Source organism: Nelumbo lutea, chromosome 5 (genome assembly GCF_056320005.1).
Source record: "Nelumbo lutea isolate HS-2025 chromosome 5, American lotus-T2T, whole genome shotgun sequence".
Taxonomy (NCBI): Eukaryota; Viridiplantae; Streptophyta; class Magnoliopsida; order Proteales; family Nelumbonaceae; genus Nelumbo; species Nelumbo lutea.
The window spans coordinates 35,809,082-35,836,117 of record NC_142688.1 but is presented as its reverse complement, the minus strand read 5'-3'; the positions used below and the strand labels follow the sequence as shown (position 1 = coordinate 35,836,117).

Here is a 27,036-nt window from a genome sequence, read left to right as displayed (position 1 = left end):
TTCATCTCTTTGGGCGGTTCCTACTTTCTACCGATAAGGCCATATTGGGTGGGAAGGAGAATTCATTTGTCTAATTGATGGAGGATCAGGACGCCTTCAATCTAATAGATTACTGGGCCAAACAACATCTATTCAAGCTGATATCAATTAGTTATTTTATTACATCCATTTGGACCGCAGAAGGATCTATTATTGAAGTTATAAAAGTGTGGAACTAATGAAGAGATAATGCGGATAACATCTCTAATTAATTGCAAAAAATCGCTCTCAGTGGGACCGATTGAGTGGTTGGTCCTTATCAGCCTAGCATGAAACACATAGTAGGCCCCTCCATATTTCAAGATTGCAAGGAAGAATATATAAACTGCATGACATTAACAATAAAAGATATCCTATAAGCAAGAAAGATACCTCGAATCATAATCTCAATACAAAGGCACAAGGGATCAGCCTCAGATGTACTTAAGTTGATTAACTTTACAAAATCCAGACCATGATGGGTATCTAACACTTTATGTGGAGCTACTTGACATTGGCAAGAGGAGTCAGGAGACCCATATGATGTATTGTGTACCCCATTTGTTGATTAAACTTGGGGCATCCGTAACTGTCTTTTTTAAGGAAAAAGAAATGGAATAATGAAGGCGTACTCTGATCTACAAACTAGAGAGAGATGCTGTTTTAACTGTAGGTGGAGCCGGGGTGAGTGTTGCATTGTCTGTCCAATTTGTCTCACCCCAGTGCCATAACATGCTCTCCCAGAAGCAAAAGTCCTCAAAGCATGTCTTTAAACGGTGATCAGTTATATTGATCCTCCAGTGCTCGTCTGTGTAGTTGGCCTTTTCCGCTTGTCTCCGGTCCCACTCCAATGCAGCCTTCTGCTTGGACCTCAATAGGCAGAACTTCTGCAAGTTCTCTGGCATTGCATCATGAACCTTCCACCAACGCTTGTGTGCAACATCACTTGCAAACTCCTGTAGTATGTCTACATTCCAATTGCAATCATAGTCCCGGAAACACAGCCATGGTTTTAAACCCAGATAATGGAGGACATAAAGGATTGGAGGATCAGCCCCAAAGAGGTGGGTCTTCATCACTTTCTTCTCTTCTTCATCACCCATCCAGAAGTGCTTCAAGAAGTTCATGTGTTTTGGAATGCGGTGCCACCATGTAAAGACTTCATTCAGATACCCCTGGTCCCCACCATTGTAGGACTCAATTTCATTGATGTGATCCATCAGGAGTTGGAATGTACAATTTGATGGTTCAACCACCATCACCCCAGAGTTGAAGAGAGTGGCATTGTTTCCAGTTGCAGTAATCTCTGGCATCCCAAAGAGAAAATCTATGTTCCTTAGAATGAGTAGGTCTGCATCAATGAAGATGATCTTGTCATAGTCAGTCAATTGCCAGAGGCGAAACTTGCTGTAGTTCCATTCATTGTAAGCATCCCTCTCGGCTTTTGGATTCCTGATCCTCTGAATTGTCCGAATCTTCCATCCTGCTGCCTCAAGTCCCCCTCTGTGATACTCACTGATTGTCTCATCCACCAGAATCACTAGGTCCCTTGTGGAACCAACCATACGAATACTCTGTGCTGCAGCAATGGCACCACATACATATACATGGGCAGAATGAAGAATTGTTGCATATGCTTCCCGATGAACTGTTCCTGAGTATGCCCTCTCTGTTTTGCAGATATTAGAGAGGATCATTTAGTACTTTGTGATGAGTAAAACATTTTGAACTTCTCAAGAAGGCCATGGATGCTTTCAATTGGGTGAAAGTAGGACACTTTACTGCTTACATGTGGCACATCAATGGGTGTTGAAATGCTGCTTGATGGATTCCAACAATAGAATTTTCAAGATAAAACTTGATCCAATCAGTTGAGTTAAATATTACATCCTACGGATTTTCCCTTGGAGGTTTCATTTGACCAAGAGTGAGATTAGATGGTTATTGGGACTCAGCACTTGGTGGTCCAAAACACCGTTAATGTCCACATGTAAGGTGGGAAGCAGGAAAAGGTGACCTCTTTCCCCTCTTTCATCATGGTTCACATTGACATCTATAACCATAATATATAGTCTTAACTGCATCAAAAATATAACTGACCAATAAAACCTACAACCCGATCAGTCAAATGAAAAATCAGTGGACATTAATTACAAAAAAAGAGTAAATTATGGTAAAACCCTTCCCTTTAAATACCAGAAAATTTTCTTTGAATTAAAAAAGAAGAATGATAATATAAAGCATTTTTTGCTGTTAATAACAACATAAAGACCATAAAACATGGAAGAATAAATAAGCAATCTACTGACAAATGCCTGAAATAAATACTACTTAGCCAAAGTAGAAATAGATCCCTAGAGGAAGTATTTGTATCAAGGTTGATTCTGAGAAAGCATTTCAAATTTTTATCATCTAAAGGATGCTAAATAATTGGTAACACACTAACACTATATGTTACAATTTGCACAGTGAACTTTTATTACACCTAATGAAACACAGAACACATGATTTGAAAGAGAAGAAACCAATGATATTACCTTTGGCCTTGAGTGGAAGTGCAAGTTCACACGATCCAACAGGGAGCCCAAGCTTCTCCCTTAGTGCACTTAAATTAGGCTTGTAGAGCCATGCATTCCCTTCACGTACGATCAGATCCTTGCAAGTGAAGAGGTTTGGGATTGGGAAACAATCTGTTATAATGAGAACATGTACAGGATGATAGCCTTTAACAAAGGCAGCAAACCTTGCTGCAGCAAGCTGCAAGTGTAACCGGGCAACATCTCTTGACCACTCCCCTGACTTGTTACAGGGAAGCTTGACTGCAATGAGATCGAGTCGTGGTGTTTTAGAAACCCCAGGCTCAGGTAGGGATGGACAAATGGGCACTTCAGATTCTTCTTCCTCGTCTATCCATTCAGGATATAAGGATTCCCAAGTAACATTTTTGTCAGCATACTTTAGATGCAGAACAGCATGCTTAACACTTGGTATCAATTTCTTCCACTGAACAATTTCACTGTCATTGAAATTTAATAGGCCTATTGTCTGATGTCCATTTCTGTCAGGCAGTCTTCCAATAGTTTGTGTGATCTGGTCCCAGTTAACATCTACATATGACACATAACGTGGATCTATGACAGGCCTCTCCCATATCCATCTGTCTACAAAACTTGGCCTGCACCAACTTAACCTTCAAAATTTTGAAAGACAAATATAATACCAAGTTTATATACCAAACAGAATTTGTACAAATAAAAAATATCCAACCATAAGGAAAATTTTATGATTATCCAATCAAAAAGGAAACTTTGGTCATCATACAGGGTTCAAAAATAAGGGACAACCAGTAAAACTACAAGCATATCCCCTGCCTTTCTTTTTTTTTTTTTTTTTTTATAGAACTAGGTGCTTTGTCCTTAGAAAAGAGAGGTTGAAGGAAAACACAACTCAGATTCTCATGCTAACTTGTTAACATGATAGTTTGATGTAATAATGGACTGTTAAAAACATGGGGTACTTCAATCAAGCATGAAACTGTTTGAATTATCTTAATTACTATTCAGATTCTGACATGAGACATCTAAATGGGACACAGGTGATGCAGATATGGAAGCATGGAAAGAATCTACAGAGAAATAAACTGGTTTTTCAATTCCTACAACAATTTCAATTTTTTTTGATAGGGATATTGGTATTTTTGAGGGCTGAGGTGATGGTCATGCTTGAGGGAGTGCAAAGGACAAGAAGTTTAAATATTAGGAAACTAATTATTGAAGGGCACTCCAAGCTGGTTGTAAGTTGGCTACAAAATGAGGAAGCAAAGTTGTGGAAACACAATAATGAAAGAAAGAGGTTCAGATGGTTGACAAAGGACATGGATGTGAGGCTTCATTGGGTCAAAAGAAGTGCTAATTCTTTAGCTGACGCCTTAACCAACCAAGGGGTGGGGAGAGATCAACTCTTTTGGGCACAATTGTAATAAAAAGGAAGAGCTTTTGGAGGGAATGATGTGGGTTTATCTTTCTTCGGTTGTATTTTCAATCTGTATAGTTCTTAATTAATGAAATTCACAGTAAGTTTTTAAAATTTATTATTAGGAAACTAATTATTGAAGGGCACTCCAAGCTGGTTGTAAGTTGGCTACAAAATGAGGAAGCAAAGTTGTGGAAACACAATAATGAAAGAAAGAGGTTCAGATGGTTGACAAAGGACATGGATGTGAGGCTTCATTGGGTCAAAAGAAGTGCTAATTCTATAGCTGACGCCTTAACCAACCAAGGGGTGGGGAGAGATCAACTCTTTTGGGCACAATTGTAATAAAAAGGAAGAGCTTTTGGAGGGAATGATGTGGGTTTATCTTTCTTCGGTTGTATTTTCAATCTGTATAGTTCTTAATTAATGAAATTCACAGTAAGTTTTTAAAATTTATTATGTAGTTATAGGTCTATTAGGAATAGGGCTTGAAACTCTCTAGAAATTTACTGTTATTTCAAAATTACTATTTATGGAAATTTTAAGCTTACATTGTATGGTAATTCTCATAATTGCTATTTATAGTAAAATGGCAATTACTAGTTTTAGTAATTTCAGGTGTCTTTATATGTTTTTGGTAGGAATGATGTCTTAAATAAGGACTCTTAATGCCTAAATCAACTCTAATAACACAATACTAATCCTACTGGTGTTGTTATATTAAGTTTTAGTAGGATTAGTATAAAGTTATTACAGTTGTTTTAGGTGTTAAAGTCCTTATTTAAGTGTTCCTATGGGTTACCTATGGATTTTTCTTCATTTCAAACATTTAAATTGGAATCTGTTATGGGACATTCAAGTTCTCATTGTGAGCATATAAATAGTCATTGTAATTGCAATTTTTTTTATCAATAAAAATTTACTTCATTAGATAAAAAATAGGGTCATTTACTAAGACACCCTTATAGGTTCACGTAAATACTAAGGCCTACCCTCTACTTTACATATTACTAACTACTAAGACACCTCCTCTACTTTGCAACCGCTTTACTTGGTGTACCTTCTGTAAGTAATTGTTTGTATATCCGATTGGGAATGGTATCCCTGTAAAAAGTCTCATATCATCCTTTTAGAAAGGAAACCCTCCCCTACATTATTTTATTTCAAAAATAAAACAAAAAGTAATAGGAAAAAAAACAAAAATTAAAGCAAAAAAAAATGTAGATAATACTAGTAGTAGTACAAATATTTTTTATTGCCTATTTTGTTTTTACTTTTTATTTATTTTATCTTCCTTTATTTTCTATTTTAATTTACTGTTTTATCTTATTTTTCATATTATTTTCTATTTTCTTTTTATTCTTTATTTTCTGTTATTTCAAATCAACATTTCGGTTATTTCTTTTCTTTTAATTATTTAGATCAAAGAGATGTTAGAGTCAAAAATGTTATTTTACATTTCCATCCAAGAGAAATAGCAATACGTGGTTGCAAAATAGAGGGGATGTCTTAGTAATACACAAACTATAGGATATGTGTTAATAATTACTTGAAACTATAGGAAGTGTCTTAGTAAATGACCCTAAAAATTATATACAGAATATGCAATTATAGGTCAGAGAGAATGGACAAGCCATCTTCCCCCATATCCTTAGAAAGTTTACCTCTCCTATTCTTGTAATTACCTTTTTATAAATCTAATGAAATTCTGTTATTGATAAAAAAAAATGGAACTACATTGTGGTTACATAGCCAACCAATTATGACCTTAGAGTCCCTTTTAATAATTAACTTCTCCAATTTCATAACCTTAGAGTCATTGTAAATTTGTAATTGCAATTTAGAAGAGTTGATAAAGAAATAAAGTTTGGTTTAGTGATTTCTGGTATTGGCAGGATTTTTTTCCTTATTTTTTTAATTTTTTATTCTCAGCTATTTCTTCTTCTAAGTAATCTATCTTATTGTTGTTTACCATAACAGCAAGGGTTCTTCTTCATCTTTCTAATCTTTTGCTCGTTCTTTGGTAGGTGGCAAGCTGTCTACTTGCTTCTCTATCTCTATTCTTCATCCTTAACCATACAAAAATCCCTCCGCCCCACAAAGCCCACTAGCATATCTGAGATTCGTAGGACCCCCACCCTGTTTTACATCAAAAGAATAACTTTTACCTGCATGCCAACTGTAAATGCTAACCACACCATGCATCTATACAAGTTTACCACACTTCAGGAGGTAAGAGATAAAAGCAAAAAATAAGAATTAAACATACCTAGAACCAGAGTCTGATTGGTACTCGTTATAAACTGCGGGAGAGTGAAGGAATGTTAAGAAAGTGCCAAAGATAATAATAACCAGTACAAGTTTCAAAGAAAGAAACTTGCAATTTCGGTTCCTATCTTGGATGGAAACCTGGAAGTGCTTCTCAACATCTTTAAAATCTTTGTTTTTCTGGAATCTTCTCTTATTTGTGTCATCACTGCAGAAAACAAGTAATCATGATGCACTTAGTAAACGAACTAGGTATAAGAGAAATTTAGGGAGGGGAAGCAAACTAGGTTAAAGAAACTTGTGGACAAAGAGAAACATATGGTAAATTAGAGATTTCTCATAAACAAAGATAATTTTCTTTTGATCAATAACCAATGATCAAAGAGATCATTGATGTGGAAATAAAGGAGAGAGAATCCTATATACACAGATAACAAACTGACTAAAACATATAAACAAAAAACAAAGCGCCTTACTGCTGAACCTTGGGGTCTGGAGGCCGCATACAAGGCCATCTCTCTCAACCCCACCCTAGCAAGAGTATCAGCAAGATTAGTTGCTGATCTGAGTACCCTGATGAATGGGTACTCCATTTAGAAGAGTCTATGTGATGTAGGATGATGGATAGGAGAAAGCCTTATAAATCAAATTTGTGGTATGCTGAATGGAGAAGCAATATATTTTGTATGAGAATCTCTATAAAGGACACTTTACCAATTTAGACAAGTTCATGAGATGTAGGAGCTTTTTTTTTTTTTTGAAGAGTAAAAATAAAATTTTTTATTGATAAAATAAAAAAGAGGATACAACCTGAACAGGGGTGTTAAGATAGTACCCGATTCACATACCGCAACAGAAGGATTGCAAACACACAAAAGCTAACAAAAATAAAAACAGAGACCTCCCCACCCCCCACCTCAAAAAGTGTCGTCCATGTGATGCAGGATCAATAGGAGGAAGCCCCACAAATCAAAATTGTAGAACACTGAGTGAAAAAGCAATCAAATTTGTAAGTCATAAGGAAAATTAACCCAGTGATCGGTTGATAATTGATTTAGGATGGTTCTAGCATGCTTACAAAAGAGAGATTGATGGATTTATGATGGAGAAAAAAATGAAAGTTTTGAAGATGTTTAGGTCTGGGAATAAGCCAATTGTGTGCAAACTTTAGCAGCACAAGGTGCAATGTGGAATAGCTGTATAAGCTATGGGGTATGGTAGGGAGAACCATGTGGTATTTGTGAGCTGCAAGATAATAGAAAATAAGAGGAGAAAGACAGAAAGATAATAAGAATGGGATGATTTTTTATGCTTCTGCACATCAAAATTTATAGCTCTCTCTAGGATACAAACTAGGTAACAAATCTCCCTAAATAAAGGAAAAAATAAAACTGATTTCTAAAAACATTTGTATAGCTCACAAATCTCTCAACTACCTAAAATAGCACATAATATAATAGATAATTAATGAAATCTTCCAACACTCCCCCTCAAGCTGGCATGAATATATCACTCATGGCAAGCTTGCTAACTAAGTTCTCATACTGCACCCTAGGAAGCCCTTTGTTGAGAATGTCTGCTACTTGGCTCGTGGTGGGTATGTAGGACATGCATATCACACCACTGTCTATCTTCTCCTTGATGAAATGTTTATCCACTTCTACATGCTTTGTTTTGTCATGTAGAACTGGATTATGAGCTATGGAAATGGCTGCCTTGTTATCACAATAGACTTTAATAGGTGTTGGTATAGGAAACTTCAACTCTTCTATGAGCCTTTTGATCCATAACACTTCACAAAAGCCATGTGCAATAGAGCGGAATTCTGCTTCTGCACTACTCCTTCCTACGACACTCTGTTTTTTGCTCCTCCAGGTGACCAAATTCCCTCCTACCAAAGTGCAATAACCTGAAGTAGATCTTCTATCATTTATATTACCTGCCCGATCTACACCTGTGTAAGCTTTGACTTGGAGATGACCCCTATTTTTGAACAAGAGTCCTTTCCCCGGAGTTCCTTTCAGGTATCTCAAAATCCTGAACACAACTTCAAAGTGAGTAGGTCCAGGTGAATGCATAAACAGACTTACTACACTTACTGCAAAGGCTATGTCAGGTCTTGTGTGCGACAAATAGATTAGTCTTCCAACTAATCTTTGATAACGTTCTCGGTCAACCACCTCATTTGATGTTGCTGCTTTTAACTTCATATTTGGGTCTATTGGAGTTGCTGCAGCTTTACAACCTATCATCCCTGTCTCCTTGAGAAAATCAAGAATGTATTTGCGTTGGTTGATAAAGATTTTTCCTTGGACCTTGCAACTCCATTCCGAGAAAATATTTAAGTTTTCCTAGGTCTTTAATGTCAAATTCAGCCTCAAGCTTATTCTTCAACTTGTTGATTTCAAATAAATTATCTCCAGTCATGTTAATATCGTCTACATACACTATCAAAATAGCTATTTTACTTTCGGTGGAGTGCTTGAAAAATAAAGTATGATCAGATTGACTTTGTGAGAAGCCGTACCTCCTTAGTACATCCCCAAATTGTTCAAACCAAGCTCTTGGTGATTGCTTTAGTCCATATAGGGATTTTTTTAACCTGCAAACTTTTCCTCTTCCAAGACTTTCTTCAAAACCTGGTGGTAGGTCCATATATACTTCTTCCTTTAGGTCTCCATTCAAGAAGGCATTCTTGACATCGAATTGACAAAGTGGCCAGTTAAAATTAACTGCAAGAGAATGCAGTATTCTGATAGAGTTAATTTTAGCAACGAGAGCAAAAGTCTCTTGGTAGTCTATACCATGAGTTTGGGTAAATCCTTTTGCTACGAGTCTTGCTTTGTATCTCTCCACACTTCCATCAACCTTGCACTTCACATATTACTTTTCCTAAGAGTATTCATCTCTTCCATCACAGCTAACCTCCACTCCAGATCATCTAATGCTTCCTGAATAGTTTTTGGCACATACAGATTAGAAATCCTAGACACAAGTGCTTTATGAGTATGTGATATTTTCTCATATGACAAGTATTTTGCAATAGGATGTTTTGTGCAAGGTCAGGTACCTTTTCTTAATGCAATTGGAATGTCAATATCTAAAGAGGATAGATTAGGTAAAGACGGAATAGGAGTAGAAGAAGGATTACTCTGAGTTGTAGGACCTTCACTCGGTAAATTGGATTGGCCTTCTGTTGTAGGAACAACTGGAACAGTAGTACTTTTGTGAAACCTCTTCCTGGTATAAAACTGAAGCTCAGGATGAGGATTGTGATCCATTTGAAATACTTCTCCCCCTGTCTTTGATAACGTAGTATCTGGCAAATTTAGATTAAGAGTACTATCACTAGGTTCCATTCTTTCAACAATTATTTCTGAAACTTGCTTATCATAATTAATCAAAGGTAAAATTCTTCTAGAATAGGTAAAGTTTCCCAAAAATTATCTTCCTTACTTATGTTCTCCTCCTGAAGAGAATTTTTTTGAAAGAAAGGTTGGTCCTCAACAAAGTGCACATCCATACTTCAAAAAATTTCTTTTTAACTGGATTAAAGCATTTGTACCCTTTTTTATTAGATGTATAACCAAGAAACACACATTTTTCAGCTTTGGGTCCAATTTTGATTGAAAAACATTTGGTATATACACATAACAGACACAACCAAATGCTTTTAAAGGAAGATCCGTGGTTATTCGAGATGTGGGAAAACAATTTTTCAGATTTTGTAAAGGAGTTTCATATTTTAAAACTCGAGATAGCATTCTATTTATTAGGTAACATGTAGTTAGGAGAGCATTTCCCCAGAGATATTTAGGTACATTCATAGAAAACATGAATGCTTTAGCTACCTCAAGAAGGTGCCTATTTTTTCTTTCAGCAATCTCATTATGTTGTGGTGTGTCACGACAAGTTGATTGATGGATAATACCTTTTTTTGGTCAGAAATGTTCCTAAGTATTTGTTAAAGTATTCAGTTCCATTATCTGATCTTAAAATACCAATTTTGGTTTGAAATTGATTTTCAATCATTAGAAAAATTCTTTAAATCTTTGTTCAACCTCTGATTTCCTTTCCAACAAGTAAACCCAACATACCCTTGTATGGTCATCAATAAAAGTCACAACCCTTTTTTTTCCAGAAAGTGTGCTAACCTTAGATGGGCCCCAAACATCACTATGTAACAAATAAAATGGTTTTGAAGCAAAATAAGGTCTTATTGGAAATAAAACACGATGATCTTTAGCCAAATGACAAGCCTCACAATGAAGTTTTGACCAATCAATTCCTTTAAACAATTTAGGAAACAAATGTTTGAGATATGAAAAACTAGGATGCCCTAATCTTCTATGTCATAATATAACTTGATCACAGACAGAGATTGAACTCGTACTACTTAAGCCATGAACTTTTTTATTACCAATAGCGGTTTCATCAAAGTAGTAGAGCCCATTTATCTCCCTAGCAGTTCCAATCGTCTTCCCTGAGTTCTGGTCCTGAAAAACACAAGTGGAAGGAAAAAAAAGAATGGAGCAGTTAATATCTTTAGACAATCTGCTGATAGAAAGAATATTGCAGGCAAGTTTTGGAACACGTAAAACAGATTTCAGAGTAATTTTTTCTGAAATTTTAATGTTCCCTTTGCCTGCAATAGATGAAAGACTACCATAAGCTATTCTCACCTTTTCAATACCAGAACAAGGATAATAGGAACTAAATAAATTAGAGCAGCTTATCATATGATCGGAGGCCCTTGAATCTATGATCCAAGGACTGGATTTTCCTAGAATTGAGAGTGCCAAAGAATTGCTACTTGTTTTTGTCATAGACCCGACAGGAGTATTAGGTGACGAATAGGATTTTAGTAGTTTAAGAAGGTGATCTATTTGCTCTTTACTGAATGGAGATGATTCAACCTCGTTTGTTGTAGGTATATTCTGTTCACCAGGTTTGTTCACCCTGCCATTGGATGGTCTCCCGTGCAGTTTGTAGCAATTCTCTCGGGTATGGTGAGGTTTTCAACATTAATCACAGCGCAGGTTATTCTTATCTCCAACCCGCTGATTTTGGGATGACCTTCGACTGACTTGGGCCTCAGAAATAATCAGGACTGACCCTTCCACAGGTCTGGTTGTACCTACAGCCTTCATTTCAAGCATTACTTGTCTCTAGCTTTCTTCTCTACGTACTTCGGCAAATACCTCACCGATTGGGGGCAGAGGGTTTCTTCCAATAATTCGGCCACGAACCTCATCGAATTCAATGTTTAAATCTGCAAGAAACTTGAAGACTCGGCCAACATTCACCATCTTCTTGTAATAATTGCAGTCATCGGGTGACTTCCACTCGTGATCGTTGAAGAAGTCCAGGTCCTGCCAAATTCTCTTAAGAGGATTAAAATACTTAGTCACAGAGTTCTCACCTTGGCGAATATCTCCAAGTTATAGAGTTAACTCGTACACTTGGGATTGATTCCCTAAATTAGAGTATATCTATGAGACATTGTCCCATAATTCCTTGGCTGTAGAATAGCAGAGATAATTTGCTCCTATCTCTTCAGTCATGGAGTTAACCAACCACGTCATCACCATGGAATTTTTAGCGGAGATGAGGGTTAGACCAGTTGTTTTAAGCCTATGTTTGGGAGTGCTTGTTTCATAAATAGTGCTTATCCTAATAAGTTCTCATGAGTGTTTGGTGAAAAAACACTTATTTCAAACAGGGGTAGTACAGAGGTATTTTCAAAATGACGTGGTGGGCCAAAAAGGAAATAAGTAATTATTAATAAGCTCAAATTTTGGGCTTCTTAAATAAGTGCTTATTTTCAAGAATAAGGACTTAATTGGGCTTATTTCCCAAACACAAATAAGTGATTATTGGTGTGGCCCTGGCCCAAAATAAGTGCTTATTTGAATAAGCACTCCCAAACCTAGCCTACACAACCCAATAGTTTTACTCCTGTGTGGCTCAACCCAAGTTGTAAGGACAGGACCAGATCTAAAACCCCCACATATATAAACAACTGCCATGCAATGTTTAGAAAACAGGACAGGACAGAGAACTGGAAAGGGGGGAGGTTCACGGGTTAGAGGTTCAACCACGATCAAACCGGAGGTCAAACTGTGATGATGTGGCATATACACACATACATACATACGTGATATATATATATATATATATATATATATATATATATATATATATAACCATGGGTCGCACAAATACTATGTATAATATATGATATATTATACAAATATTGTTGTACTTGAAAAAATGTGGTGGATAGACAGTTAGTTCTTTAATTTTTAAACCAATTGACTAGGTTCAAACCTCCCAACTTGCATTTTCTTTAAAATACATGTGTTAAATAAGTATGTACATTACTTCATAAATAAACACAAATAATGAAGTTGACTAATAGTAATAAGTCAATATGCTTGAAAAAAAGGTCATGGATTCAAATTATATCATTTGCATTTTGAAAATTCTATACATTTGAGACCTGGGCAGTTTTAGGAAACCAGGACCGGTCCACCGGTTTTTTTTAATCAGCAAAAAAACTTTCATTAATAAGAGAGAAATTAAGTTACAATAGATAAAGATTGCAGAGGGACAGACTGCAATCTCCAGTAATTAGTTACAATTCTGCCCAGTACAATGAAGATCTATTTGCCCCTTGTTTTTCTAGGGTATCCGCCATCCCATTTGCATCCCGTTTGACCCAACCAAACTGAGAGTTGAACTTCCTTGCAAGTGTGTCAATTTCTTGGAAGACAAATCTGAGCTTCCAAGGTACTGATGTGATGTTTTTAGCCCAAGAGATGACCAATAGTGAGTCTCCTTCTACTTCTAAGTCTGTTGTTCCAATCTTCTCAGCCATCTTTAGACCTTGAAGTAGGGCTAGACATCCACCAGTTTTAAGCAGGTTTTTACCTATTCCGGTTTCTAAGGTACAACCAAACTGGACATAGGCCTGATCATGGCTTAACTGGTTTGACTGGATGGTCCAGTTCAGTTTCCTAAACACTGCTGCTATGGATAACCTCCTTAATGAAGCTAGTTTCCCTTTTACACAGCTAGGATTAGCCAAAGAGATTAAATCAACTAACTTAGTGGTTGATGGTGCCTCTAAGATGCACCAAACTAAGGGGAGCCGAATATGTAGCATAGAAATTGCATGACATATTCAAAGGAATTAAGAAACCCAATCTCTTCAATTTGCATAAATATCTCTCTTGATTTACAAGATTGAAAATTAATGAAGCAAATGAAAGCAGTTAGGGCAGCAGTGGTGTGGACTGTAAAAAAATGCATGGATCTTCAATGAAAAGCAAAGGTGAAAAGAAGAACTTGTGGATTCTATAAATATAAAAGGTTGCTGGGTAAAAACACTAGAGCACTTTCAAAGCTTTTTAGTGACTGACATTACAAGAGCATGGAATGAAGTTGCACACTCCACTAAGGGGAAAGATAAAAAGGTGATGGACTAGAAGCCCCCAGATGGCAATAAAATAAAGCTGAACTTCGATGGGAGCTCTTTAGGAAACTTGGTGTTCTGTTTGTGCCTTGAATTCTTTGTGGCGGCCCACTTCATGAACCCGCTCCGAAATAATTTGAAAAAAACTCTAAGGCAAATTTTCATGGTGGTTTATGGTGGAAGAGTTATGTATTTCTTCGAGGGTTTTCTCTTTTGTATACTTAGTCTTTTGTCTTGTGAGAGAAAAGAGACATTGGGTGTATTTTGGGGTTTAGGGTTTTTTTGTGAGTGAGGTTGTGAGTACACAACTCTATATTTCTTCTCCATTGCTGACTACATAGTGGATTTCTGCTCCTCCTTCGCCCATAGACATAGGCTATAAGCCGAACCACATAAATCTGTGTGTTCTTTGTGCTTGCTTCTCTTTATCTCTGTTTTACTTTTAATTGGTTCAGTCATCTGTCACTAAGAGAACATTGACAATTGTACGGCATGTATTGGACTTGAAGAAAAACCTCATCTCTCTTGGCACTCTTGATGCTAATGGGTCAATTGAAGGTGGAGTTCTGAAAGTTAGCAAGGGTGCTATTATTGTGATGAAAGGCACGAGGATGGGAAGTCTGTATGTGCTACAAGGTATTACTATCACATGTTCAGTTGCAATTTCTACATCATCCCTATCTGAGTCTAACACCACCAAGTTATGGCACATGAGACTAGGACATATGAGTGAAAGGAGACTGATTGTATTAAGCAAGATAGGAATTCTTTGTGGCCAAAATACAGGAAAACTTGACTTCTGTGAACATTGCATTTTCAGGAAGCAGAAAAGAACCGGATTTAGTACAGCCGTTCATAGGACAAAGGGCACTTTGGATTATGCTCAATCAGATCTATGGGGACCTTCACAAGTTCCATCAAATGGTGGTGCTCGATATCTCCTTGCCATTACTTGTGACTACTCCAGGAAGGCATGAGTTTATTTTCTGAAGCATAAGAATGAAGTATTTGTGACTTTTAAGCAGTGGAAAACATTGCTTGAAAAGCAAACAATAAAGCAGATCAAGCGGTTGAGAACAGATAATGGCTTAGAGTTTTGTGAAAATGAATTTAATGAGTTATGCAAAAGTGAAGGCATTGTAAGGCATCATATTGTTGTCAAAACACCACACCAGAATGGAGTTGTAGAACGTATGAATAGAACTCTATTAGAGAGAGCAAGGTGCATGTTGTCAAATGCTGGTCTCTCCAAGGATTTTTGGGCGGGAGTAGTTAATATGGCTTGCCACTTGGTAAACTGATCTCTATCTACTGCCACTGAGTGTAAGACTCCAGAAGAGGTATGGTCTGACAATCCTCTTGATTATTCAAATTTAAAAATACTTGGTTGTCCAACATATGCATATGTTAATGAAGGCAAGCTTGAGCCTAGGGCCAAGAAATTCATATTTCTTGGTTATGTTTCAGGTGTGAAGGGATACAAATTGTGGTGTCTTGATCCTAAATCACCAAAAGTCATAGTTAGTAGAGGTGTTACTTTTGATGAGTCTGCTATGCTCCACCCAAAAAAGGAGTCTTCCATTTCTTGTGATGCAGATAAAACACAAGGTTTAGGAAAGAAGGTGGAGTTAGAAGTTAGAAGTTCTTCCTCACCTTAGTTTACATCAGTCCAGGTGCCCATTTCTACTGAGATAGAAGAACATGTACAAGAGGAAGAAGAGGAGGAGCAATATTCTATTGCTAAAGGCAGAACAAGGAGAGAGATTAGACTACCTTAGAGATATGGTTATGCTGATCTAGTTGCCTATGCATTATTAGTTGCAGAGAATGTTGATGTTGCAGAACCTAATACCTATGCAAAAACTATCTTGTCTATTGATTCTAGTAAGTGGTTAACAACTATGCATGAAGAGATTGAATCCATGCATAAGAACCAGACTTGGGGGTTGGTAAGACCACCTAAAGGAAAGATGATTGTTGGATGCAAATGGGTTTTCAAAAGGAAAGAATGTACTCCAGGTATAGAGGATGCTAGACATATGGCACGACTGGTTGCAAAAGGCTTCTGTCAGGTACAAGGTGTTGATTTTAATGATGTTTTCTCACTAGTTGTTAGGCATAACTCCATTCGTGTTTTTTTTTCTTTGGTTGCCATGCATAATTTGGAATTAGAACATTTAGATGTTAAAACAACTTTCTTGCATAGAGAACTTGATGAACAAATTTTTATGCATCAACCTGAGGGTTTGTTGTTGAAGGGAAGGAAGACCATGTTTGCTTGTTAAAGAAACCTTTGTATGGCTTAAAACAATCTCCTAGACAATGGTATAGAATATTTGGCTCTTTTATGGTGGCTCTTAGGTATTCCAGATGCAAGTATGATAGTTGTGTTTATTTAGGGAAACTTGCAGATGATTCTTTTGTTTACTTGTTGCTTTATGTTGATGATATGCTTATTGCAACAAGAGAAATATCTGAGATCAATAGATTAAAAGCACAATTGAGTGGTGAGTTTGAAATGAAAGATTTGGATGCAACGAATCAAAAATCTTGGCATGGAGATTCAAAGGGACCAAAAAGCAGGGAAGTTGTGTTTGACACAACAGAAGTATGTTGAGAAGGTCTCCAAGCGTTTTGGCATGAAAGATGCTAAACCAATAAGTACTCCTCTTGCAGCCCACTTTAGACTTTAAGCTAATTTATCACCACAGACAGATGAAGAAGAAAAATATGTCACATGTCCCTTATTCCAGTGCAATTGGGAGTATTATGTCTGCCATGGTTTGCACACGACCTGACATTTCACATGTAGTTAGTGTGGAGAGCAAATATATGCCATGTCCCAACAAGACACATGGGCATGCAGTAAAGTAGATTCTTAGAGACTTGAAAGGAACATCAGATACTTGTTTGGAGTTTGGGAGGAGCAATGATAGTTTGATGGGTTATGTTGTTCAGATTATGCAAATGATCTTGACAGGAGATCGCTCACAGGTTATGTATTGTCTATTGTTGGTTGTGCTGTTAGTTGGAAAGATACTTTACAGTCTACAGTTGCTTTATCTACTACTGAAGCTGAGTATATGGCAGTTAAAGAAGCTATTTGGTTGAGAGGTTTGTTTGGTGAACTCAATTTGTGTCCAAAGGTGACTGTCATCTATCGTGATAGTCAGTGTTATTCATCTGACCAAGAATCAAATGTACCGTGAGAGGATGAAACATACTGATGTGAGGTACCATTTTGTTCATGATGTTGTAGAACAAGGAGATATCATTGTGAAGAAGATTGGTACCCACCTGATGTTAACAAAGCCTCTTCTTGTGGCTAAGTTCAAGCATTGCTTGGACTTGATAGGTATTTGCAACATTTGAGTTTGCCCATTGGGGATTTTGTTGGAGAAGGTGGAGGGAGATTGTTATTCTATGATGCTTGAGAAAATTCAAGCCAAGGTGGAGATTTGTTATGTTTGTGCCTTGAATTCTTTGTGGCAACCCGCTTAATGAATCCACTTTGAAATAATTTGAGAAAAACCCAAAGGAAAATTTTCATAATGGTTTATGGCGGAAGAGTTATGTAATTCTTTGGGGTTTTCTCTCCTGTATACTTAGTCTTTTGTCTTGTGAGAGAAGAGAGAGAACATTGAGTGTATTTTGGGGTGGCTTAGGGTTTTTTCTATGAGTGAGGTTGTGAGTGCACAACTCAGTATTTCTTCTCCATTCTGACTACATAGTGGATTTCTACTCCTCCTTTGCCCGTGGACGTAGGCTATAAGCCGAACCACGTAAATTTGTGTGTCTTTGTGCTTGATTCTCTTTATCTCTGTTTTACTTTTATTTCGGTGCCATTCAAATCTGTTTTCTTGGGTTTTGCCACAACACCTGGGATTAGTAGGCATAGGGGGTGTATTTTGAGATTGTTCATGGAAAGTATTGGCAATGTACTTGGGTCCTCTAGGGGTAGGAGATTCAATAAAGGCTGAGCTGCTAGCACTGTTACAAGGTCTAAAACTCGCTAAGCAAGCAAACTTTCAAAATTTGGAGGTAGAAGGGGATTCAAAACTATCTCTTGGACTACTACAAGGTGTGATGGTCCCTGGATATATAGACACACACTGAGAGAGATAGAAAGTCTGGCAAGGGAAGTCAATGCCTCATTCACTTGGATCAGAAGGACTGCAAATGGAATGGCTGATTCTTTAGCTAAGCAGGGGGCCCATAGGCAACAGCTGTTTTGGGCTCAATTGTAGTTTTTTTTTGGCTCTGTTGGAATGTTGGCTGTATTGTAATTTGGCTCCGGCTTCTCACTGATTAATAAAATTAATTATTTTTTTGCTGATAAAAAAAACAAGAAAAGAAAAACAAACAGGAGCTTACAAGGTTTCTATGTAGTGGAATATCATCTTATACCTTTTCTTTTCTTTTTTCTCTTTTTCCATTTCCTATGGTGGGTGTCTTTTCCTTTATAATTTCAGGCTGTGGTTTCTCTATTATCTTTACAAATCATCTTGGTCATCAACTTACACTTCCCTCTTGACATCTTCTCCACCCCCTCCCAGGTAAGTTCAACAACTCAGCCTTGATCCCAACCATTTGGGATCAGCTACACAAATCCTGTTCCACCATTGTGCTCTATCAAGAGCAATGCTTTCTCGTTGGTAACTTTATTAAGATAATTGAGTCATGGAAATGATGAGAATAGATCTTGAACAGGCAGTCCACAGAAGAATTGTCCCACACCTTAACCACTGCAATTAGATTGCACCTCTATAAAGGATATGCTGAAAGGTAAAAGTAGTATGTAACAGAAACGGGGATCTAGAAACAGAATCTCACTTCTCTAGGAACCCCAGAATCAGAGCGCCAGATTTAGGGCATGGATTTCCACCACATGGTAATGTGGTTTATTCCACCATTAGTCATCCCAAGGTAATCTATGTGTACTTGCAATCTAGGCCGGAAGATATAATATTTTGATCCTACTCCAATGGATCAGTATAGAAATACTGATATTTAGTAAAGATGCTTTTACATTATGTCAAATTTCCAGGTAAAGAAATGTGAGGCTAGGCATTTCACATGTCTAAAACATGACCATTAGCTTGAAGACATAGTATGATGCACAACCACAAGACCACATATTTTATAATGATAAATTGAAAAAATAAGTAATAAAACTAGAAAAAAAAAGCAATTTAAAAAGGTTTACAAAAAACACGAAATGAACCGGCATATCAGAGCATATCAACCTAATATTCATGATTGCACACAATAAACTGCTTAGAGCCCTAGCCTTCAATGGGAGGAAACTCAACCATTCCAAATGTTAAAAAGTGACAGGAGACCAAAATTAAAAAAAAAAAAAGCACAACGCTGACAATTCTAACCTCATCAAAAACATCACCATGTTACACATTAGTCCTGGGCCTGGTGCTCCACATCCCAATTCATTTCTTGTTACCGTAGTCAGCAAGATGATTTGTTAATATAGGTTTCCACCTTAATGAGAAATTCATGTTGGAGGTCAAAGAACTTGTTTCTCAGGGACCAAGGACCCTCAACCTGCCAGCCTATATAACTTGACCACTCCCCTTCCACATCTTATGTTAAACTTATTTATGATCAAGTTAACTTGAAAAAAAAAAAAACAACTTTCTTTTTCAAAGTTTCAGAACATTTATATATTACATAGTACATCTGTCAATTTCAATGCTTTATAACCCAAAATGTAGGTCAACCCAATTTTTTGTCCAGCTGATGGTTCATCAGTTTAACCATCTGAGTTGAATGGGTCAGGCCATTAGAGTAGAGGATGCCCTACAGATGGGAATATAAGGTTGGGTTTAGCCCTCGACCCTTAAAAGGGAATATTAGGTTAAGATATAAGTGTCTTTCTTTATTAGATGAGCAAAAAGAAAGAAAGACCAAGGAGGAAGGGGGTGATTTACCACCGCCACCATCTCAGTTGCCATCACCTGTAAAGTGGTCTCCCTTCTCCTCCCATGTGGCTGTATCATTAGAGTTGCTGCATCACCACTGGTCTCTATTTCATGCCATTGGCCTCCCTTCTCAATATTGTTTTGTCTTTCACTATCCTCTTCTCTCTCTTAGGCCTCCTTCACTTTTCAGAAAGCTACCTACCTAGGTAAGTCCACCTACCCGTGTAAGTGTAACATACACGGGTAAGTGAACTTACCTGTGTTCATTTGATTTTCAGGTAAATTATACAATGACTCTTTTATCCATAAAAAGTCATTGTTAGAATGGGCAAAAATGTCCAACATGTTTTGTCAGCTTTCCTCCTAGGTGGGAAAGTTACTTACCCACCAAGGAGATGGGTATCGTAGGGAAAGTGAGTTTTCTGTGGGTCTCACATGAATCCTGAAAACAGACATGGGAAAAGCAATCAATGGGAACCACAATCCCATTGACCGACTTTCCCACAACCCATCCCCCCTTCAGAATCTGGAAAACGAATAGGTCCTTAGTCTCCCTTCCTCTAACTCTCTTTTTTTTAATATCTTATTGTTAAGAAATGTTAATTCTAATATTCAATGTTTATTAAGTTTATTTGAACTGTGGCCCATAAATGGTTTGAATGGTTAATTGATTTAACCATCTAGGACAACAGTTTTTATAATATTTTTCAGGTTTGGGGTAAAACAGACCCATCTTTTACTCCAGGTGGCATTTTAAATTGTTTAATGAGCTGGGTCAACAACAGGTCACAAACACTAGTCAAGCTTGCAACGCAAATCTTCTCATATCTAACATATCAAATGTATCAAGTATAAATGCTTTCACATCATGTATCCAAGAAAAAAAACTATGGAAAAAGAGGAATTAACAAAAGGGACCACCAAAACAACGATCAAATGGCACCCAACCACCACCTACAATTCCTCTCTACCCACCACATTTCTAGCCAATGAATCATAGTTGTCAAGGTGACGCCTAGGTGACAAGGCGCCCTTGGACGCTTGCCTTGCCTAATCACCAAGCAGTTCCCTATAGCGTGTTATAAAAAACTTTTATATTCTTAATATTTTGAGGTTATAATTATAAAATAGACATTTTTAAACTAAAATATTAATTTTGTGTCCACATACTAATTTCTTGTTATTACTTTCTTATTTCTTAGGGTTTAATCAATACAAACATTGCTAAATGCTGTATTGAACCCTCAAAAACTTCAAAACCTGAACCAATAAGTAAGGAAGAACATAAAATGTTGTCCAGTCAACACATTTTCTTCTTTTTCTTTACTAATTTTGTGTGTTTATATACTACTCTTCTTCTTTTCTTTTTTTCTTTTCCTATAACAGAAATAGGGGTTCAGCCCCTATATTTTTTGAAATTTCTTTTCTTTCTTCTTTTTCTTCTCATGAATATGTTGGAATATGTTGATTTTCTATACTTATGAAGTTTATACTTTTCTTATGGAAATCATTGATATTTATTAAGGAAATATAATTATGGAACTTAGGAACTACCCTAGGATACATGTTTTTACTAAAAAAAGATCCTTCGCCCAGGCGACTAGGCAACAAGGTGCCCCCTATCGCCTAGCCTCGCCTTGGTGCCTTGAAAACTATGCAATGAATCAGCATAGTTACATTCCCTTGAGATCCATCTCAGAGGTGCTGACTTCCCTCATAAAAAATAACAAAACACTAATAAGACATTGACTTATCCTAAAAATACTATAGTGGGCTATTTTTGTTTGGTTGAAACCTGAGGCCTCTCGAGTGAGAGCCCTTTATTTCTCTTTCTCCCTAGGAGTTGGTGAAATTTTCTCCCTGGCCCCTGCATTTATTGTTTGCAGTAGAATCTTTGATCTTTCTCACCTTGAGATTGATTCTATTCCTACTTTAAGCTGTTTGGTGATCAAGGATTGTTCTTTCATTTATGGATTCTACAGATGATTCCAAGCAAGGTATGGATATCAATCTTGCTTTGATTGGAACTATGGATAGCATACAAGTAACCACTGTGAGGTTTGATGATAAAAGGTTGACTTCTGGGTATTGTGTTTTCTGGGTGGGAATTTGGTTTATGGAAAATTAAGCAGTCTATGTTTGCTTGTTCCAATGCACAAGCTGAGCATTGAGCCATGGAAAATGGTGATTAAGAGGTACTTTGGTTGTGAATTTTGCTTGGAGAGATAGGTATTGTATTTGATAAACCACTGGTGCTACATTATGATAATCAGGTAGCAATCAACATGGCTCATAATCCAGAACAAAATGATAGAGTGAAGCACATTGAAGTTGATTGCATTTCACTCTGTAAGTGCTGTCCAGCATAGCGTGTCTTCCATTTCTTAAGATCGACCAACATCTTGCAATACGTCCTTACTAAGAGAGTACATAAGGTTGGACTTTCTAAAATGAGTCAAATATAAGGTTGGAAGAGGAGACAAGGTGCAATTTTTGACTGGCAAATGGTGTTCAGACCTGACTCTAGCTCAGATATTCCCCTCCCTATATAAAATAGCTTAAAATAGCGAAGCCATTGTTGAGAAGTGCTACAAGGAGGGTGAAAATGGAGCAATCTATGGTCCTGAATTTAGAAGAAATCTAAATAACTGAGTGATCAGTCCTATTGCAGATTTGTTGGGTATTATCCATGCTGTATCTCCAAATATTTCAGCAAATAATAAAATCCAGTGCTTTTATATTCCTCCTTCCCTTGTGCAAAAATCTGGTGCTCTTATATTCCTTCTAATGTAGCCTTCCTAGTCTGGAAAGCTACTCTTGGAAAATGCCTCAGCCTGACCACTGATAAGTGATTCGGAAGGGGTATGGGTTGGATTAATCACAGTTACAGTCTGTGTGGGCAATGCATAGAGTCTTCAAACCATCTTTTCATTCACTGCAACTTCACATATCAGTTATGGTAATGGCCCTGTCCTGTTTTTGGCCTCCAAGGATGTATACCTAAATCCCCCCTGCTGGTTCTTTTTGAAGGATGGATGATGCAAGCTTAAGCAGCAAAGGGAAATTTGTTTGGAGCATATACCCACTGCTATCTTGAGTGTCTTCTGGGAAGCTTGAAAAGAAGGAAATCTGAGAACTTTTTATAGTAAACCCAATGACATATCTGTAGTAAAAAAAATCTTAAAGGCATGCTGTATTCATGGCTAAGTGTACCAAAGGAATTTCAAGGAGTCCCTCTGCAGTCTGTTTATGTACATGGGCAGTTGTATATTTTGGCAGTTTATTTTATTTCAATACAATACTTTACTTCTACCAAAAAAGGGTGTACCTAACACCTAAGCCTAAGCTAGAACATATGCTTGGCAAGATGGGCATGATTTCCATCTCTGCTTATCTTGAGTGGGAGCGTTGAAATATGTGTTACTTTTCAGTATGGTAATGATTGGGCTTGATCGGGTTTATTTGCTACAATGAGAAGGTTATGTATGACATGTAGTTATCCTGGTCTTTTTTATCAACAGACTAGACTATTTAAACTCTGAAAAGCATAGCTACAACCTATAATATAGTAAACTACCTATTCAAACGTCAACAGGAAGCAAGCTAAACCATTACTATCACAGTTGGTATGACATTCTTCCATCTCTACCCTGGTGCAGTATGAGCTATTCCCATTATTGAAATCCAACCTTAATACTTTGAGACTTCAAACTTCGGAATTAATCTGCAGAGCAAACCTACTTCCAAGCCTGGAATGTTGAACTATGTTATATGTCTCACAATCCGAAAAGGGGATAAGATAAACGTACTTTCCAGGATTCTTCAAGTAAACATGCAGCTATGGTCCCATGAAAAATTTAGAAAGACAAAAGCTATCTAAGCTCTGCTTTTGAACTTAAATAAGTTGGAGATTAAAATGCTTCTTGCTCATTGCCAGATATAAGGAACTAGAGTCATTTTCACAAAAAAAAAAAAAAAAAGAAAGAAAGTAATACGTCCCAAAGTTAAATAAAAAACTGTAAGGAACAAGCAATAATAAAAACAAATGAAACTGACACATACAAGGAAGAAAGATAAGATTAGCCTGCCATCAGTAGATAGATTATAGACCAAATAGGCAATTTTTGTTTTTAATGGAAATCAAAACTAAATAAAAAAAAAAGGAGAAGAAAGAATTATAATCTAAATTGAAAGACGCTCAGCTTGCACTAATCATATCCTATAAACAGATATGGAGAACACAGACAAAAGACAATACATTTATTTCACTATGAAAACGGGATAAGATACTTACATTGATCCGGACAATCTGTGTCTGGCCTCAACAGGACTTGGCAAGGTACCAACAGCTCCTCTCATCTTTATTTAGTTACAGCAGGGAAAGACACCATCTGATCTAGAATCAATATAAACGTGCCCAAGTGAAGATGGAAAGGTATATACAAAGGTAAAAAAAATTTAGAGAGACTAAAAACAGAGCGATCTCGGGAAGACTATAAAATAATGCTGGACAGCAAACTGGGAGAGAAAGAAAACTCCCAGTTGAGAGGAAAGTGGAGGAATAAAACCAATAATATGTAATTGTTAAGAGTCAACGCAGATTGATGAACGGCTAGTTCAAAATTAAGATGCTCATAGGTAGCCAAAGAAAAATCAAATAAAAAATCGAGTCAAATGGGAATATTATACTCTATAAACAGTCAATAAAATAGTGGTTAAAATTGGAATCAGAACAATAGGTTAGACAAAACAAACTCTGAAAACAAGAAGCGAACAGAAGAGACAATGATATAAACAAACAAATCCTAGAAACAACTCTTCGATCAATCAATCCACCAAATAACAAAAAACCACTGTTACCCAGATACTAACTTGAAAAACCCAGATACCAGAAAGACGATAATCCATCAATGGAACAACAAATGAAGTCGAATTGAACTAAATGAAGTAAAACAGAGGAGAACTAACAACCCAAACGCCTGAAACAAGAGATCTTTCAGAGACCCACGTACAGGGAAGTTGCAGAGATGTGTAGGAACAAGCCTCTTAATCTCCCTCCCTTTCTCTTTCTTCTCTTTTAGTTATTGCGCTCGAGTTGGAGGTGTTGTTTGGACAAAATCTTTGGAGCACAACACGAATAAAATGGCGCTGTAAAGGCGGTTGAGTGTTACAGATTTTAGCTCAGATAATCAAGTAAGAGTGAAGCATGGTAAGAAAACGAAGAATCTCATGTAATTAATTTTTTATTTCGTTTATTATTAACTTTTCTCTTTTTCTGCTATATTTCAAAATAGTTTTCGACGCTACTCGGCGATTCGTTGCTGGTAAACTTGCTGAAGCCGACGAGATTTTTACTTTTTATCCACGGCTGCTTATTTTGGCATGTCATAGCCTCGTAAAGGAAAAAAACAATAGAAAATGAGGAAAAAGAACACATCTCCTCTTTAAATGGACAAGAATACCCTTTTTTTTAATAACTGATGAAAATAAAGATGGGTGTTTTTGTCTTTTTAAGGTAAGTACTTTTTGATTGTCAAGTAATGTGCGAGTCCGGATCTCTCTCACAGACCGCGCCTCACATCGACGTGGCACCGTCTCCTGGCCGCACGTTGTTAGTCAGAGCCAAGCCGAGATCTGCTCCTCACAAATGGGCGCTTCACAGTCACATTTATCGGGCATTGGGAATATCTCCCGTGAATAATAATTAATAAATACGGAAGATGTTTTTAATGCATGGTAGAATTGAGTGTGAGGTACTTATGAGACGCCAGTGTGAGGAAGAGATCCATAGGAAGATGTTATTAGTACAAAAGTGAGATGTGACTGTGAAAATGGTAAATTGGTGTGAAACGCGCTTTGTGATCTGTACCCCAATTAGCGTTCTTTATCTTATTTATTTATGTTTTATATTTCATTTTGCTTCAGTTATAAACCTAAATTTAGAGAGTGATCACTAGTGAACATATTTTATTAATTCTCTCTCTCTGATCAGAAAAGAAAAACAGTAAAACCATTGAAACATATCACAAGGGATGTGCACCATCTTTTAGCTATGCCTTCTATACACCATAGCCATGTATCAAACAGGTGAAAGGAAAAAATTTTGATTTTTTTTACTCCTCTTGGTATAAAACCCTGTTTTGTTTTCTTATGTTATCACTTGTTTTCTGCAAAAGGGGAGAAGTCAAGTCTAAGCATGTGATTTTGAAAAGAAATTGAACTACTAGTTGTCTCTATTTTTTTCTTAAGAAAAGTTTTGTCTCTTTGGAAAGGAGAATAGACTGAACTTTATAATTAGCACATTATTCTTGGGTTTAATTAGTTAATATTAGCTGTCATATTAGATTAGTGATCTTCCGTTTGAGTTTGAATGTGGTTAGGTGTAACCCCACCTCACTTAATATCACAATCTTACTTACCAAATGTGAACAACAATCATTCTCTTAATATCTTGTTGTTGGGAAAAGACTAAAGAGATTGGCTTAAGAAAGAGAAAGACTAAAAAGATTGGCTTTGTGAATCTGATAATGAACATTTCACTTTCATTACTTACTAAGGTTCTCTCCCTCGTTTTATCCATATCTTTCTATCTTAATGCCTAACACACACACACCCCGCTATCCATAGGCCATACCTACAAATAATAAGAGAGGTTTCATATGATCTTTTTTAATGTAATATTTGAGGAGTAATTCTTATTTATTTAAATAATGCCACAAACCAACCTACATTCGATCAAATTGGAAAAAATTAAGCATTGATCATTTATGTTTTAAACATGTATTTATGGCATGCATTTATGGTTAGGTAAGTGCTTGAAGTGAGAAAATTGACAGCATGTTCTTGGGCATATTTTAATAAGTTTGGTGTTAATTATCTTCATGAAACAAACTATTATTTTTTAAGTCCAGGGGTAATGGGATGAGTTATAGTACAAATTTGGTATAGAAAAGCCAGACATGCCAAGTCATCTTGTTAAGGTAAGAAGGGATAGGAACTGATATGTGTTATTTCTTTGTGTGTAAGCTATATTTATTTGTGAACACTTATTATAGGTTTAGCGGTCCTTTCAAGTTTTAATCCTTACCAAACCCAAAGCCACATTTTATTCATAAAGAATAAAATCTTTGCTGGTCAGCATAAGGCCAAAAGCAATCTACACAGTAACTACTAATTACATTAAGCAATCTACGTAAGCATATATAGTTTTTTTTTTTTATTTTACTTGATCTAGGGTGAATAACTTCACCCACCTGAGCATGTTCCATTTGGCATGCACAAATAATCCACATGCATGGATGGTAGGTTTAGAAGTATCATATTCATGGAGGAATGATGCGATAAACCGTTTATCAAAGCAATCTG

The 27,036-nt window shown here is 36.7% G+C and overlaps 1 protein-coding gene across 20 annotated transcripts; it reads right to left on the bottom strand.

Moving 5' to 3' along the window:
* Positions 1-356: 356 nt before the first annotated feature.
* On the bottom strand, positions 357-24,898 carry PGSIP2 (plant glycogenin-like starch initiation protein 2). 20 transcript variants are annotated; one of them, XM_088946775.1, is made up of 5 exons: positions 24,643-24,898; positions 23,966-24,067; positions 6,260-6,466; positions 2,556-3,193; positions 357-1,687 (listed from the first exon to the last, which is right to left on the bottom strand). In XM_088946775.1, exons 2-5 carry the CDS (start codon positions 24,028-24,030, stop codon positions 657-659), a joined length of 1,941 nt encoding a protein of 646 aa, XP_088802901.1. In that variant the 5' UTR covers positions 24,031-24,067; positions 24,643-24,898; the 3' UTR covers positions 357-656. The 20 variants fall into 20 exon arrangements, with proteins under 20 accessions (XP_088802901.1, XP_088802902.1, XP_088802896.1 ...); XM_088946776.1 differs by having other exon boundaries at positions 23,966-24,062; positions 24,684-24,872; XM_088946770.1 differs by having other exon boundaries at positions 24,684-24,858.
* Between the last annotated feature and the right edge of the window lie 2,138 nt (positions 24,899-27,036).

Coding starts and splice junctions, on each gene's coding strand:
- PGSIP2 (XM_088946763.1), bottom strand. CDS start 24,030: ATGAGAGGAGCTGTTGGTACCTTGCCAAGTCCTGTTGAGGCCAGACAC. Junction 6,467..23,965: donor CACAGATTGTCCGGATCAAT/GTAAGTATCTTA, acceptor TGTTTTCTGCAG/TGATGACACAAATAAGAGAA. Junction 3,209..6,259: donor CAATCAGACTCTGGTTCTAG/GTATGTTTAATT, acceptor AAAATTTTGAAG/GTTAAGTTGGTGCAGGCCAA.